This window comes from Heptranchias perlo, chromosome 4, assembly GCF_035084215.1.
Source record: "Heptranchias perlo isolate sHepPer1 chromosome 4, sHepPer1.hap1, whole genome shotgun sequence".
NCBI classification, from domain to species: Eukaryota; Metazoa; Chordata; class Chondrichthyes; order Hexanchiformes; family Hexanchidae; genus Heptranchias; species Heptranchias perlo.
This window is the reverse complement of record NC_090328.1, coordinates 103,960,043-103,976,618: the sequence shown is the minus strand read 5'-3', so window position 1 is coordinate 103,976,618 and position 16,576 is coordinate 103,960,043. Positions and strand designations below refer to the sequence as shown.

The window sequence follows — 16,576 nt, the reverse complement described above, 5'->3', positions numbered from 1 at the left end:
AATTGGCTGCCGCATTTCCTACATTACAACAGTGACTACACTTAAAAAGTACTTAATTAGCTATAAATTTGGGATGTCCTGAGGTCGTGGAAGGCGCTGCATAAATGCAAGTTCTTTATTAATTTTCTTTCTATTATAACCAGAACACTAAGGCAATCAAGGGATATGGGGATAGAGCAGGAAAGTGGAGTTGAGGTAGAAGATCATGGTAGAAGCCATGATCTTATTGAATGGCGGAGCAGGCTCGAGGGGCCATATGGCCTACTCCTGCTCCTACTTCTTATATTCTTATGCAGAACACTGGTGGTGTGTATTTAGCCTCACTGTGACTGAATATCTCATTCAATGGAAGAGTATATCATAGACTTAAAAAAATTGTACAAAAGGTTGCAAAGTTCAAACTGGGAATCCCTGGATCAGTTCTAGCGTTTAAATTACTAGATTGTGCGACGGTGTCTCATGTGGACAGGCAACTGGTCCTAACTGGCATCCAGTTCTCAGAAAAGGAGACTCTGTTGGATTAAATGTCTGCTGCCTTAAATAAATTCCAGGGGCAACAGTCATTCCCTTCAGCCTTCATAGAACAAATGAGGCCTTCCGCTGTGACACAAAGAATAGAAGATTTGATGTTTACCAGGTTTCAAAATGTTCCAGATATGAAACGCAGGTGCCAGCCCAGATTTCAAAATTTTCAAGAGACCAGACGCAGGCGTCAATATGACGGAAGGATTAAAGACAGAGAGATTGGTGATGAAAGCTGGCACAGCAAATCCAGTTATATCAACAGAAGACAAAATTGGGACAGTAATAAAGGGCGAATGAATTCCGGGAATACCCAAGGAAAAATCAGGAGATGCTTTAGATGTGACTCTAAGTATCATTATGCGGCAAATTGCCCAGTGCGAAGTCACAGGTTCTTTGAAATGACGCATGAAGTAGTTCTGAGGAAGAGGATGAAGATAATGATAAACATGAACAGATTATACTGGTCACAGGAGTTTTAATCCTGTGATGAATGTATTAGTCTCAGATTCCTTTAATTGTGCGGTGTTAGTGCATGTACTTCAACTGTATATGGGGTAGATTGGTTAAAATGTTATCTTGATTCACTAAGTAGTGAGGATTAAAGCAAGGTTAAGGAATATAAAAGTTCTACATGTTTTAGGTTTGGAGATGACAACATCATGAGGTCACTCAAGAGAGTGGTAATTCCATGTAAGATAGCTGGAATAAGCCATTTTAAAAGTATGGATATGGTCTCCAGTGAGATACCTATGATTTTGGGTAAACCTTCCACGAAAAAGGCAAAAATGAAACTTGGCATGGAACACGATGAGGCAATTACTTCTGGGAAATCGGTTGATCTGCAGTTTACCCAGTCAGGGCATTATTGTATCCCCTTAATAGAACCTGATGTTTCTCATCAGCGTGTTCGGCAAGTATTAATGGCATCAGGTGATAAGGATAAGAAAGAAAAAAAACAAATCGTCTTAAAGTTACACAGACAATTTGCCCACCCTACTTGTCAATGTTTAAAAATCCTGCTAAAAGGTGCAGATGTCGTTGATGAGGAGTATACGAGGCTAATAGAAGAGATTAGTGAGAACTTGTGAAATCTGTAAGAAGTATAGACGGACACCCCCACGTCCTATTGTAAGTATTCCATTAGCACGTGACTTTAATGAGGGAGTTGCCATGGATTTAGAGGTATGGGACAAAGACAAAAATGTTTTCATCTTACATTTTATTGACATGACTACAAGATTTAGTATTTCTATACTAATATATAGTAAGGAGAGGAAGAATATTCTAGATAAAATTATAGAAAAATGGATAGGGACTGGACTTCGGACATCAGCAAAGTTTTTGACCGATAACGGAGGTGAATTCACTTATGTGGAGTTGAGAGATATGTGTGAGATTATGAATATAATTGTCATGAATACAGCAGCTGAGAGCCCTTTTAGCAATGGTCTTTGTGAAAGAAATCATGCTGTGATTGATAACATGTGCATAAAATTTTGGCTGATCGAACAGAGTGTAAATTGTCAACTGCCCTAGCATAGGTAGTTTATGCAAAGAATTCTCTTCAGATGGTTGGAGGATATCGTCCTTACCAACTAGTCTATGGGCGCAATCCCGAATTACCTTCTGTTCTTTGTGATAATCCTCCTGCTCTGGAAGGTACTACAATTAGTGCCATTTTTCTGAACATTTAAATGCTATGCATGCAGGGAGACAGGCTTTTGTCAAGGCTGAGGTATCAGAAAATTCGTAGAGCACTGTGGCATCATATTAGACCATCTGAGACAGAGTTCAATTTAGGAAATTTGGTATACTATAAGAGAGAAAATCAGAGAATGGAAAGGCCCTGGTAAGGTAATAGGTCGTGATATTAAGACAGTACTTATCCAACATGGCAATCAAACTGTTAAGGTTCATTCCTCACAATTAATTGGAATTAATTATAAAATCTCGGACTCTGAGCAGTTAATAGAAGTAAACGAGGCACCTTGTGTTCATGATTTTTTGATGAGGTTCCTCAGGGCTGGACAGTGGTAATGTCAGTGATCAAGAAACACATGACAGAGCTATCACATCCACAGAACTATTATCCAAAGTGGGTACATGGTGACATATGTTCCAGAAGGGACTAACGAATGGAGGGATGCAATAATTTTGGGCCGTGCAGGCAAAGCTACTGGAAGGTTTAAATTTTGGTTGAATGTTCAGGATGATGGCCAAGAATCGAGGTCCATGGACTGGCAGAATGAGGTAAAAGAGCGACGAGTAGGAAAGCGGAGTGCAAGTAATAATAGGGAGTCCGGAAGTGAATCTCACATCAGAAAATGAGCATGAACTAGAGATGAAAGCGGGAGATCTTGCAGTGGTGGTCCCTACAGACATAGAAGTAGAAGCAGGAGACATGGCTTGACTAGGTCAGACAATGAAACAAAGACCACAGAACAGTCACGTAGCAGAACTAGAAGCAGATGTCCGCACGATCGTGAAGTTTTGGTGGCTGCCAATAAACTTGAGGATAAATGAGTAAGAAAGGCAAAACAAAGCGAGTTAGATAGTTGGAAAGAATTTGGAGTTTATTCTGAGGTAACAGATAAGGGTCAACCAGCTTTGTCGCATAGATGGGTTTGTACTGAGAAAGTCCTTGCAGATGGGACTTATAAGGCTAAAGCGAGATTGGTAGCTAGGGGTTTTGAAGAGAGACTGGGTGATACAGATGTTTGAGTGGATTCTCCCACTGCTGGAAAGGTAATCTTTAAAATCTTTTTGGCTCTTTTGGCGACATTTTCATGGCAGTGTAGATCAATTGACATAAAAGACGCATTTCTGCAGGGCGATACTTTTCAGAGAGAAGTGTTTCTGAAACCACCTAAAGAGGCAGCAGATGCGGAAGGAAAATTATAGAAACTAAACAAATGCGTCTATGGCCTGAATGATGCTTCCAAGGTATGGTATTTTCGGTGAGATCTGTTTGGCTGAAAAATAGGTTGTGTTCAAATAAAAGCAGATCCCACAATGTTTTATTGGTACCATAAAGGAAAACTTTCAGGCATTTTCATGATGCATGTTGATGATTTCTCATGGGGTGGTACTGCGGAATTTGAGAAATTCGTCATTGATAATAGTAGTCCCTGGCAACCATGTGTGCAGGAAGTGTGTCCAGCTGCAGCTACTGGCTAACCGCATTTCGGAGCTGGAGCTGCGGGTGGATTTACTGTGGAGCATCCGCGATGCTGGGATTATCATGGATAGCACGTTCAGTGAGGTGGTCACACCGCAGGTAAAGATTATGCAGGCAGAAAGGAAATGGGTGACCACCAGGCAGAGTAAAAGGACTAGGCAGGTAGAGCAGGAGTCCCCTGGGGCCATCTCCCTCTCAAACAGATATACCGCTTTAGATACTGTTGGGGGCGATGGCTTATCAGGGGAAAGCAGCAAGAGCCAAGTTCGTGGCACCACGGGTGGCTCTGCTGCACAGGAGGGGAGGAATAAGAGTGGCAGGACTATATTGATTGGGGATTCAATTGTAAGGGGAACAAATAGGCGTTTCTGCGGCCGTAAACATGACTCCAGGATGGTATGTTGCCTCCCTGGTGCTAGGGGCAAGGATGTCATGGAGCGGCTGCAGGGCATTCTGGAGGGGGAGGGTGAACAGCCAGTAGTCGTGGTCCATATCGGTACCAACGACATAGGTAAAAAAGGGATGAGGTCCTGCAAGGTGAATTTAAGGAGTTAGGTGATAAATTAAAAAGCAGGACCTCAAAGGTAGTAATACTTCCAGTGTCACGTGCTAGTGAGTATAGGAACAGGAGAATAGACCAGATGAATGCATGGCTGCAGGGATGGTGTAGGAGGGAGGGATTTAGATTCCTGGGACATTGGGACTGGTTCTGGGGAAGGTGGGACCTATACAAGCGGGACGGGTTATACCCGAGCAGGACTGGGACCGATGTCCTCGCGGGGGTGTTTGCTAGTGCTGTTGGGGAAGGTTTAACCTAGAATGGCAGGGGGATGGGAAGCTGAGCAGGGAGACAGAGGAGGGGGAAACAAGGATGGAAACAAAAGACAGAAAGGGAAGAAGCAATAGTGGAAGGCAGAGAAAACAAGTGCGAAAAACAAATAGGGCCATAGTGCAGAATAAAACTAAGATGACTAGCAATCTTAAAAAGACAAGTCTAAAGGCAGTGTGTCTAAATGCGCGGAGCATTTGCAATAAGCTAGATGAATTAACAGCGCAGATAGATATTAACGGTTATGATACAGTTGCGATTACGGAGTCATGACTGCAGGGTGACCAAGGATGGGAACTGAACATCCAGGGGCATTCAATATTTAGGAAGGACAGGCAAAAAGGGAAAGGAGGTGGGGTAGCATTGTTAGTAAAGGAGGAAATCAATGCAACAGTGAGGAAGGATATTGGCTCGGAGAACCACGATGTGGGATCTTTATGGGTGGAGCTAAGAAACACCAAGGGGCAGAAAACATTGGTAGGGGTTGTCTCCAGGCCCCCAAGCAGTAGTGGAGATGTAGGGGAGGGCATTAAACAGGAAATTAGAGATGCATGCAAGAAGGGTACAACTATAATCATGGGTGACTTTAATCTACATGTAGATTGGTCAAACCAAATTAGCAAAATACTGTGGGGGAGGAATTCCTGGAGTGTGTACGTGATGGTTTTCTAGACCAACTAGAGAACAGGCGATCCTAGACTGGGTATTGTGCAATAAGAAAGGATTAATTAACAATCTTTTTGTGCGGGATCCCTTAGGGAAGAGCGACCATAACATGATAGAATTCCTCATTAAGATGGAGAGTGAAGTAGTTGAATCCAAAACTAGATTCCTGAATCTAAATAAAAGAAATTACGAAAGTATTAAGTGCGAGTTGGCTATGATAGATTGGGGAACTTTACTAAAAGGGATGACGGTGGATAGGCAATGGCTAATATTTAAAGAACATGTGCAGGAATTACAACAATTATTCATTCCTGTCTGGTGCAAAAATAAAACAGGAAAGGTGGCTCAATCGTGGCTTACAAAAGAAATTAGGGATAGTATTAGGTCCAAAGAGGAGACATATAAAATTGGCAGAAAAAGCGGCAAGCCTGAAGATTGGGAGCAGTTCAGAATTCAGCAAAGGAGGACAAAAAGAGATTGATTAAGAGGGGAAAAATAGAGTATGAGAGTAAATTAGCAGGGAACATAAAAACTGACTGTAAAAGCTTCTATAAATATGTCAAGAGAAAAAGATTAGTGAAAACAAATGTAGGTCCCTTACAGTCAGAAATGGGGGAAATTATAATGGGGAACAAAGAAATGGCAGAACAATTAAACACATACTTTGGTTCTGTCTTCACAAAGGAGGACACAAATAACCTCCCAGAAATGTTAGGGAACCAAGGGTCTAGTAAGAGGGAGGAACTGAAGGAAACCAATATTAGTAAAAAAAAGTGCTAGGGAAATTAACGGGGCTAAAGGCTGACAAATCCCCAGGGCCTGATAATCTACATCCCAGAGTACTAAAGGAAGTGGCCCTGGAAATAATGGATGCATTGATGATCATCTTCCAAAATTCTATAGACTCTGGAACAGTTCCTACAGATTGGAGGGTGGCAAATGTAACCCCACTATTTAAAAAAGGGAGAGAAAAAAAACAGGGAATTACAGACCAATTAGCTTAACATCAGTCGTGGGGAAAATGCTAGAGTCTATTATAAAAGATGTGATAACAGAACACTTGTAGGGCATTAACGGGATTGGACAAAGTCAGCATGGGTTTATGAAAGGGAAATCATGCTTAACAAATCTACTGGAGTTTTTTGAGGATGTAACTAGTAGAACAGATAGGGGGGAACCAGTGGATGTGGTGTACTTGGATTTTCAGAAGGCTTTTGATAAGGTCCCACACAAGAGGTTAATGTGCAAAATTAAAGCACATGGGATTGGGGGGAATTGGTTGACAGACAGGAAACAGAGAGTAGGAATAAACGGGTCTTTTTCCGGATGGCAATCAGTGACTCGTGGGGTACCGCAGGGATCAGTGCTTGGGCCCCAACTATTCACAATATATATCAATGATTTGGATGAGGGAACGAAATGTAACATTTCCATGTTTGCAGACGACACAAAGCTGGGGTGGAATGTGAGCTGTGAGGAGGATGCAAAGAGGCTTCAATGTGATTTAGACAAGTTGGGTGAGTGGGCAAGAACATGGCAGATGCAGTAGAACGTGGATAAATGTGAGGTTACCCACTTTGGTTGTAAAAACAGAAAAGCAGATTATTGTCTGAATGGTGATAGATTGGGAAAAGGGGAGGTGCAACGAGACCTGGGTGTCCTTGAACACCAGTCGCTGAAAGCGAGCATTCAGGTGCAGCAAGCACTTAGGAAGGCGAATGGCATGTTGGCCTTCATTGCAAAATGATTTGGGTACAGGAGCAAGGATATCTTACTGCAGTTATACAGGGCCTTGGTGAGACCACATCTGGAGCATTGTGTGAAGTTTTGGTCTCCTTATCTGAGGAAGGATGTCCTCGCCATGGAGGGAGTGCAACAAAGGTTTATCAGACTGTTTCCTGGGATGGCAGGGCTGAAGTATGAGGAGAGATTGGGTTGACTAGGCCTATATTGACTAGAGTTTAGAAAAATGAGAGGTGATCTCATTGAAACATGTAAAATTCTAACAGGACTAGACAGACTAGATGCAGGGAGGATGTTCCCGATGGCTGGGGAGTCCAGAACCAGGGGTCACAGTCTCAGGATACGGGGTATGCCATTTAGAACAGAGATGAGGAGAAATTTCTTCACTCAGAGGGTGGTGAACCTGTGGAATTCTCTACCACAGAAGGCAGTGGAGGCCAAGTCATTAGATGTATTCAAGAAGGAGATAGATATATTTCTTAATGCTAAAAGGATCAAGGGATATGGGGAAAAAGCAGGAACAGGGTACTGAGTTAGACGATCAGCCATGATCTTTTTGAATGGCGGAGCAGGCCCGAAGGGCCGAATGGCCTACTCTTGCTCCTATTTTCTATGTACTAGAGAATGTTTTACGGACAAATAAAACATTATGAAAATTAAATATAGATAAATGCGTACTTAAGTTCTCATCCTTAGGTGACCCAAAGGAAATGAAGCTAGTTATCTTTAGCAATACTTCACATGCTAATCTTCCTGATGGGTATTCTAGTGCAGCTGGTTTCATAGTGTTTCTTATGGGTGAGAATGAGAAATGTTGTCCGTTAACTTGGGAAGCGAAGAAAATAAAAAGCATTGTTAAAAGTACTTTGGCTGCTGAAACACTGGCTCTTGTAGATGCAGTAGATATGGAATTCTAGTTGGCAAATACCTTGAGTGACATCCTATACAATGGGAATACTGAAGATAGTATACCCATTGAAAGGTTATGTAGACAATCATTCATTGTGCAATAATGTACACTCTATGAAAAAATCTGAGTGAGAAAAGATTACCTTGGATTGACCTTGCTGGCTAGAACAAATGCTGGAGAGAAAGGAAATCTCTAAAATTAAATGGGTGGGTTCAATCCATCAACTGTCAGATTGTTTTACTAAAAGAAGTACATGTATGAAGAAATTATTAGGGATCCTGGAGAAGGGTCGCTTCACAATGTAATGCTTTGAATAGTATAAGTTGTACAGAGTATGGAAGTTTTTCATTTTTGAAATTTTGTTTGTATTGTATATATAAAATTTAATTTTTTACATTTTATTTGAGAAGGGAATCTGTTAATTGTATCCATGTGATTTACACAAACTCATGTTAATTATATCCAGGTGCTGGGTATCAATTGGGGACTCTTATATCCATTTATAGGAGGGTGTGTAATGGGATCTCGGGGGAAATAAAGGCTTGGAAGCAACTGAAGACTAGGCTCTAGTATTCTATCCTTCACCACTTGGCTATCCAACTTTTTACACGTGATGCCCAGGAAGCAGGTTTACTGAAAATGTATTTTAAAACAAGCACGTTACTTTGTGCTGTAGTTCCAAACGTAGCCTTATTATTCTGTTGTGGAACCGTGTTGCTGCTCGGAGCCCAGGCATCCCAGCCACTCATCAGGTCCGGTTGACTGGCAGAAGACGATACTTTTGATGACTCAGGTGGTGCATTCCCTGGAAGTAAGCACAATTTGTAAATTTGTACTAATTCAAACATTTTCCCAGAATCATTATAATACTCAGGATACTAAAAAGCACCATGATTATTTATAACCAAAACAACAATTGAATATTCAACAAATTACAACAAGGCCTCGCTACAAAGACCATTTTTAGAATTGTATCCCGCATACATGGAGGGTGTGAGTTTTAATGCTCCATTGTACATAAAAATGATCCATTTTCACTTGTTTTAAAATGTGCTTTTGCAAACGGTCAAGGAATGCAAAAAAAACACACACCATGTGAGGCCCCTCAGATAGACAATGAAGACTTGTTTGAAGTTCTAAGGATTTTTCTGAATGCACATTTTACAAAATATAAACAGCAAACAAGACCAATCAACTTTGGGTAAGCAACCAATTACTTTGGACAGCAGTCAATTACAAGTGAAATAAAAGATTGAATAGTATAAGTAATATTTATTAAATGGGGAATCCAAGTGGATTGTGACAAGAATTACAATATTTAAATACATGCAGCAACTCAGAAACCTTATCCCTAACTGGCTGCATTACTGTGCACTAAGTGAAGGAACTCTGTGGCGCACTGAAGTTAGAGATGATACTGGGGGTTAAAGGGTTAAATTATGAGGACACATTGCATGAACTTGGCTTATATTCCCTTGAGTATAGAAGACTGAGGGGTGGTCTAATCGAGGTGTTTAAAATAATAAAGGGATTAGATGAGGTAGATAAAGAGAATCTATTTCCTCTGATGGGGGAATCCAGAACAAGAGAGCATAATCTTAAAATTACAGCTAGGCCATTCATAGAATCATAGAAAGGTTACAGCATGGAAGGAGGCCATTCGGCCCATCGAGTCCACGCCGGCTCTATGCAAGAGCAATCCAGCTAGTCTCACTCCCCCACCCTTTCCCCGTAGCCCTGCAAATTTTTTCCTTTCAAGTACTTATCTAGTTCCCCTTTGAAGGCCATGATTGAATCTGCCTCCACCACCCCCTTGGGCAGTGCACTCCAGATCCTAACCACTCGGTGTGTAAAAAAGTTTTGCCCTCATGTCACCTTTGGTTCTTTTGCCAATCACCTTAAATCTCTCTCCTCTGGTCCTTGACCCTTCCACCAATGGGAACAGTTTCTCTATATCTACTCTGTCTGGACCCATCATGATTTTGAATATCTCTATCAAATCTCTTCGCAACCGTCTCTGTTCCAAGGAGAACAATCCCAGTTTCTCCAGTCTATCCACGTAACCAAAGTCCCTCATCCCTAGAATCATTCTAGTAAATCTCTTCTGCACCCTTTCTAAGGCCTTCACATCTTTCCTGAAGTGTGGTGCCCACAACTGGACACAATACTCCAGTTGTGGCCGAACCAGTGTTTTATAAAGGTTCATCATGACTTACATACTTTTGTACTCTATGCTTCTATATATAAAGCCCAGGATCCCGTATGCTTTTTTTAAACAACTTTTTTAACCTGCCCTGCCACCTTCAACGATTTGTGCACATATACCCCCAGATCTCTCTGTCCCTGTACCCCTTTTAGAGTTGTGCACTTTAGTTTATATTGCCTCTCCTCGTTCTTCCTACCGAAATGTATCACTTTGCATTTTTCTGCGTTAAATTTCATCTGCCATGTGTCCACCCGTGCCACCAGCCTGTCCATATCCTCTTGAAGTCTATCATTATCCTCCTCACTGTTTACTACCCTTCCAAGCTTTGTGTCATCTGCAAATTTTGAAATTGTGCCCTGTACACCCAAGTCCAAGTCATTAATATATATCAAGAAAAGCAGCGGTCCCAGCACTGACCCCTGAGGAACACAACTGTACATTTCCCTCCAGTCCGAAAAACAACAGTTCACCACTATTCTCTGTTTTCTGTCCCTTAGCCAATTCTGTATCCATGTTGCTACTGCCACCTTTATCCCATGGGCCGCAATCTTGATGATAAGCCTACCGTGCGGCACTTTATCAAACGCCTTTTGAAAGTCCATATGCACCACATCAACTGCATTGCCCTCATCTACCCTCTCTGTTACCTCATCAAAAAACTCTATCAGGATAGTTAAACACGATTTGCCTTCAACAAATCCATGCTGGCTTTCCCTGATCAATCTACCCTCGTCCAAGCGATTGTTAATTCTGTCCCAGATTATCGTTTCTAAAAGTTTCCCCACCACTGAGGTTAAATTGTCTGGGTTTATCCTTACACCCTTTTTTGAACAAGGGTGTAAGATTTGCAATTCTCCAGTCCTGTGGCACCACCCCTGTATCTAAGGAGGATTGGAAGATTATGGCCAGTACCTCCGCAATTTCCACCTTTACTTCCGTCTGCAACCTAGGATGCATCCCATCCAGACCGGGTGACTTATCTACTTTAAGTACAGCTAGCCTTTTAAGTACCTTTTCTTTATCAATTTTTAGCCCATCCAGTATCTCAACTATACCTTCCTTTACTGAAACTGTGGAAGCATCTTCTTCCTTGCCACCTTCAACGATTTGTGCACATATACCCCCAGATCTCTCTGTCCCTGTACCCCTTTTAGAGTTGTGCACTTTAGTTTATATTGCCTCTCCTCGTTCTTCCTACCGAAAGACAGATGCAAAGTACTCATTTAGTACCTCAGCCATCCCCTCTGCCTCCATGAGTAGATCTCCTTTATGGTCCCTAATTGGCCCCACCTCTCCTCCTACTACTCGTTTACATGCCTGTAGAAGACTTTTAGATTCCTTATTGTGTTGGCCACCAATCTATTCACATACTCTCTCTTTGCCCCTCTTATTTCCTTTTTCACTTCCCCTCTGAACTTTCTACATTCTGCCTGGTTCTCACTCGTGTTATCAACCTGACATCTGTCATACGCCCCTTTTTTCCATTTCATCTTATTCACTATCTCTTTTGTCGTCCAGGGAGCTCTGACTTTAGTTGCCCTACCTTTCTGCCTCATGGGAATGTGCCTAGACTGTACCTGAACTATCTCCTCCTTATAGGAGGAGTGTAATCAGGAAGCACTTCTTCACACAAAGGGTAGTAGAAATCTGGAACTCTCTTCCCCAAAAGACTGTGGATGCTGGGATAATTGAAGTTTTGAAGACTGAGAACGATAGATTTTTATTAGGTAAGGGTATCAAGGGATATGGGTCAAAGGTGGGTAAATGGGGTTGAGATACAGATCAGCCATGGTGGAACAGGTTCAAGGGACTGAATGGCAGACTCCTGTTCCTATGTTCCTAGAGGATAAGTTGAATCTATTGTATGTTATTGGTGGCAATACAATTGGAATGTTTTCTGTCTGTTTATAAATACTTTAAAAAAAAAACTAGCCTCTGATAAGTATTTTCTATCAGGACAGTTAATTAAATCTGTACTAACCATACACCGCTAAGAATAAATTCTGTCCTGGTTCAAACAAATACACATTTGACAATAGTGATCTCTTTAATTTGCAATCAATGCAGCAACAGATCCACAGCGAACTCTGTAACCCTGCAAAATGTGGAATTCAAAAAACGTTCTCTTTGCTACTCAGGAAAAGGTTGGTAACAGCTTTAAATATTCAAGTGAAAGCATGTTACATACATTGTTTTGTGCAAATTTTCCTTGAGGGGTGAGGATTTTGAATTCACAAAAACTTTCATCGCTGTTTCCCTACTGGAAAGGAAAATGCTCTTTAACATTGAGCAGGACAAGCAAGAAACTCTGGAGAGAAGGCAGACAGCGGGTATGATATGTGGGCACAGTCTCTCCATTGAATATAGCCTAATGTAAGTGGAAAATAAATAATGGAGGAAGAATTAAACATTATTGAGACAACCTTACCTATACTGAAGTAATCGGAGCTTGAGGATGGGTGAGGGATGCCATTTGTGGATGGAAAAGCAGGTGCATTAGGACTGAAAAACTGTCCAAACAAATCTGGCTCAATTTGATCAAGCTTGGCTGTTGAAGATGCAGCACCAAATGGATCAAAGGAGTCTGCTGGGAAAAAAGTTAACAGGTAAATAAATCTGTTTTAGCGTTATCAGTCAACGATCAACTGAAAATGCACAGTGCACATTACTGACTTACATAAATCTTAAGTTCGCCTAAAAAGTGAGGAGCTGACTGGTGCTGCATGACTGGAGAGAAATTTTGCTTTATCGTGAGTTGAGTTGTCAATCAGCTTGGCGTATTTACAAACTCATCTATTAAGATCATTCAGCATGACTAATGTTTCAGAATAACAACTGAGTGTGAAAAGGTACCAATACTCTTATACTTCAGCTTCTGCCTGTTGATTTAAGGGGGATGTAAAATGGATAATGGCCTCAAATTAAAGTGGATAATGGAAGTGAGCATTGGGGACCTGTGGGTACCCTCCTTAATGTGACAACTGATCAAGAAGCCATTCAGGGAATAGGAACAGAAGTCTTAAAAGGGTACAGAGTTTCTTCTGAACAATTCCAGCTGGTCTGAAATTATAGATTCCAAACACTTAAAGGACACATTTTCTACCACACTGCAAGAACCTTAATGGATGACCAGTTATCTAAATGGAATTAGAGACAGCAGTTTCAACTCTCCAATGACCTACATCTCAATATGCAAAGTCACTTCCTATTCATTCCCAACATACACAATTCCCAATTCATGCAGAGCTTTTAAAATGTAGACTACTAGTTCTGGCTACCTATGCTTTTAGAAGAATCCCTACTATTTTGTCTACACCATTTCCTAATCCACTGATAGTAACTGGTGCCACAATCACAACTACGCACACTGCACACAGAGTTAAAGATTTCCCCTTACCCCATAAAAATTAAATTGGCATACCTTAGTGTAATATACTTGAGCAGAACTATAATCATCAAAAAAAAATTGAGATGCTAGACCTGGGTTCTCTCCCTAAGTAAATATAGAACAGGGTACCTGCACTGTTACAAGGCAGTAGAGACTGAAATGATGTTGCAAACCACAATAGTGAAGCTCAGACACATTATCGTCAGCTCAAGCTTTAAATGCATTACTGCCCCATAACACATTATTCCATATAGAAAAACAGCAATTTCTTAGTTTTTGCTGGTGACCATGACATGAAGGACACTGATGATTGGCAGGGTCCTCTGATAAAACCATGCAATTTGAGAGATAGCAGTTTACTGTACTGAACAATATAGAATCATAGCTTCTATTTGTTATACAGTGTGCAGTCTCACACCGTTTCACAATGTTGCCCTTCTCGGATTTGAACTCTTGTGTTTTCTTTATAACGCGCTTTCCAAACCAAACATGAAGCTTACAGGGGCAGTCTGGCAACTTCAGTCATACTCTATTCTGAATCAGGTCATGTGTTCAAGTCAGCTGCTCGACACTACAACCTACATGCCTTGGTGGAGTAAGTTAATGAGCAATTTGCTGCACCAGCAGATAGATAGAATGCTACCTAGAGGCAAAGGATTGCAGTTTAGAAAGGAGGTGGAAGAGGAACAGATTATACCAGCTCAACCACTTTGAATTGCACCTCCAACTAACCTCAAGTGAAACAGTGACCATGGATAAGTCTACAGTTCATACTAACAGAAGGTGATGAATTGTTTTACTCGAAACCAAAACTTTTGAAGGGGGGGCAGGGCAGACGTGGAGATATTTTCCTCAATCTCTGCACCTCAAGACACAAAAGCATCTTTTCTGTTTGATCTCTAGACCAATCAGAACTTCCCAATTTAACAAAAAAGCATCCTAAATTGATAGTTCTGGTTATTCAGTAGACGTGAGTGATCTCCATCTGTAGCAATACCTACCTGCTGAAGTGTGCACTGCAGAAGATACTGGAACTGGTTCCACTGGCGGTGGAGGTGCTCCACTGAAGAAGAAATCATTCCCTCCCCCAATAAGGTCAGCTGAGAGATCCTGCTGCATTTCTGGTGCACCTCCAGCAAACAAATCATTCAGCAGATCAGCATTGCTAGATGAACTCTTCATTTCCGTTGTAGGAGGGGCAATGTCAGACTGGACATCACTATTCAGTCCAAGTAAATCCACGTTGTCCTCGGTAGGAGATTCTGTGGCTTGCTCTGCTGGCGATCCAAAATCTGCTTCGAAGAAAAAGTTTATAGTGTCCGTTTGTTCTGGTTCAGTTGGGCTTTCTGGCTCATCAACCTTCACTGTGCTGCGCTCACTAGAAAAAGTAGCAAACTCATCATCTGATGGCCCGCTTTCATCCACCAAGCCTGTATGACCTTCATCTGGAGACTGTCCTTCTGCGGCCTTGGAATCCTCTTTTCCTTCTGATAAACAAACAAAGCGTTAGGCCGAAACTGACCATGTTCACACAAGCCGTTAAAATCACTCCGTGTACATTCATTTTTCCTCCTTCCAATTTCCCTCCTCATTGTCCTTAGATGGTAACTTATAACAATGGCTCTCTGCTATCTCACCAACTCGCTATATTTCAAGTGACTTTGGTCAGTGAATCGGTGGGCCATTTGACCATGAGGGTCATCTCAGCTACATCTGTCTTCAGCTGGCGTCCAAACACAAACACTTTCCATCAGAAAACACTGGGGAACAGTGGCGTCCAAGAGCATGGAGTCAACTGTAGTGCTCCCACCAATTACTTGGCTGAGGTCAGCTAACTTAGCACAGAACAGGGATCATAACTGCAACCTTCCTGGTCTGTATTGCTTAGTATCACACCAGGTAGCGCACTGACCCAACTGGGTAAGCTTCTACAAAAAACCCTTTGGTGTGTTTCCTCGATGGCTCAGCAAACAGCCAATGTCTCTCGGAGAGAATTGAAAATTGGTGGGGGAAAAAAAAATCCCTCCATGAAATAGTTTCAAAGCAGAGAGCAATAAAGAAAAATAAAAGAGTTTCTATAAACATAGTTACACCAGCTTGAAACAAAAAAAAATAAGCAGGCTAAAATTAAAGAGCATGCTATGCTGTTGATGGACCCAAGTTATGAGAAGTAAATGTTACCCTCCCCCCAATTAAATTCAAGAAGTGCACAAATTCAAAGTAATTGATGGTGTTTAACACAGACTAATTTCAGACATTCTACATCCTGATTAATACTACTTGGAAAGATGCCCACCTAATTTTCAGCAGCAAAATAATTATTTATGTCTTTATTGTTTATCCAAAGTTTCTGTGTAAGAGCGTAGTTTTAACTGCTGTTTTAACTGATTTCACAAACACAACAACACATGTATTCAGGTGGCTAACTAACCAGAATGGTTGCTGAAGAGCAGTAGTTCAGTGAAGATTAGGTCAGGATTAATGCTTGCACTACATACAATTGATAAGATGGTGAAGCTAGTCCAACATGAAATGTAGAACTAATAACTTAATAGTTTTATTTACTTGTGAATTCGATAATAAGCATTCTCAACTCCTGACTAAGTTATTGTTAACTGCAAGGTCTTGCTCCTTTTAGCAGGTGCAGTGGAACTTTTTTTTAAAAAAATACCCCTTGAAACAAAAATCAAGGAATTATTAATAAAATGAAGTCTCTATATACTGCACTAGTTGAAATCTGAGCAATTCATCCAGATCAGGCAACATTCACCTTCCCAATTTAGTGTTTCGAAAAAACTGTTGGAGGTGTCACTGTTCTGATGCGATGCCTCATCCTCGCTTGTATTCTCTGAAGCGTGGTCCGATTTAGGGGTCTCTGCATCATACTGTGCTGTCGACCCTGGTTGTCTGGGCAGTTCAGGTTTTCCTTTATATGGTGAGAAAAACATTTATAAATCTCAAAATTTTCTCAAGTAATATATTTTTGCTACATCTACGGATTTTTTTTTGAATATTAGGCACAATTTTTACTAACAATAAAATTGTTCTCACACTTCACTGTCACTACTCAATAAATATTGGCCCGTGAGCATGGCAGTACAGTAAAATTCAAAAATCAAACCAATCTAGAT

At 41.2% G+C, this 16,576-nt stretch overlaps 1 protein-coding gene across 2 annotated transcripts in view; it reads right to left on the bottom strand.

Annotated features, from left to right (window-relative positions):
* Nucleotides 1-16,576, bottom strand: part of gak (cyclin G associated kinase) — a 128,905-nt gene that overhangs the window by 13,092 nt on the left and 99,237 nt on the right. Inside the window, exons 20-23 of one of the 2 annotated variants that reach the window (XM_067983432.1) lie at nucleotides 16,216-16,371; nucleotides 14,447-14,932; nucleotides 12,486-12,644; nucleotides 8,516-8,656 (exon numbers count right to left, since the gene is read on the bottom strand). In XM_067983432.1, the coding sequence (XP_067839533.1) occupies nucleotides 8,516-8,656; nucleotides 12,486-12,644; nucleotides 14,447-14,932; nucleotides 16,216-16,371 (942 nt within the window). The remainder of the gene's footprint in view (nucleotides 1-8,515; nucleotides 8,657-12,485; nucleotides 12,645-14,446; nucleotides 14,933-16,215; nucleotides 16,372-16,576) is intronic. The other variant, XM_067983433.1, reaches the window with a different exon arrangement.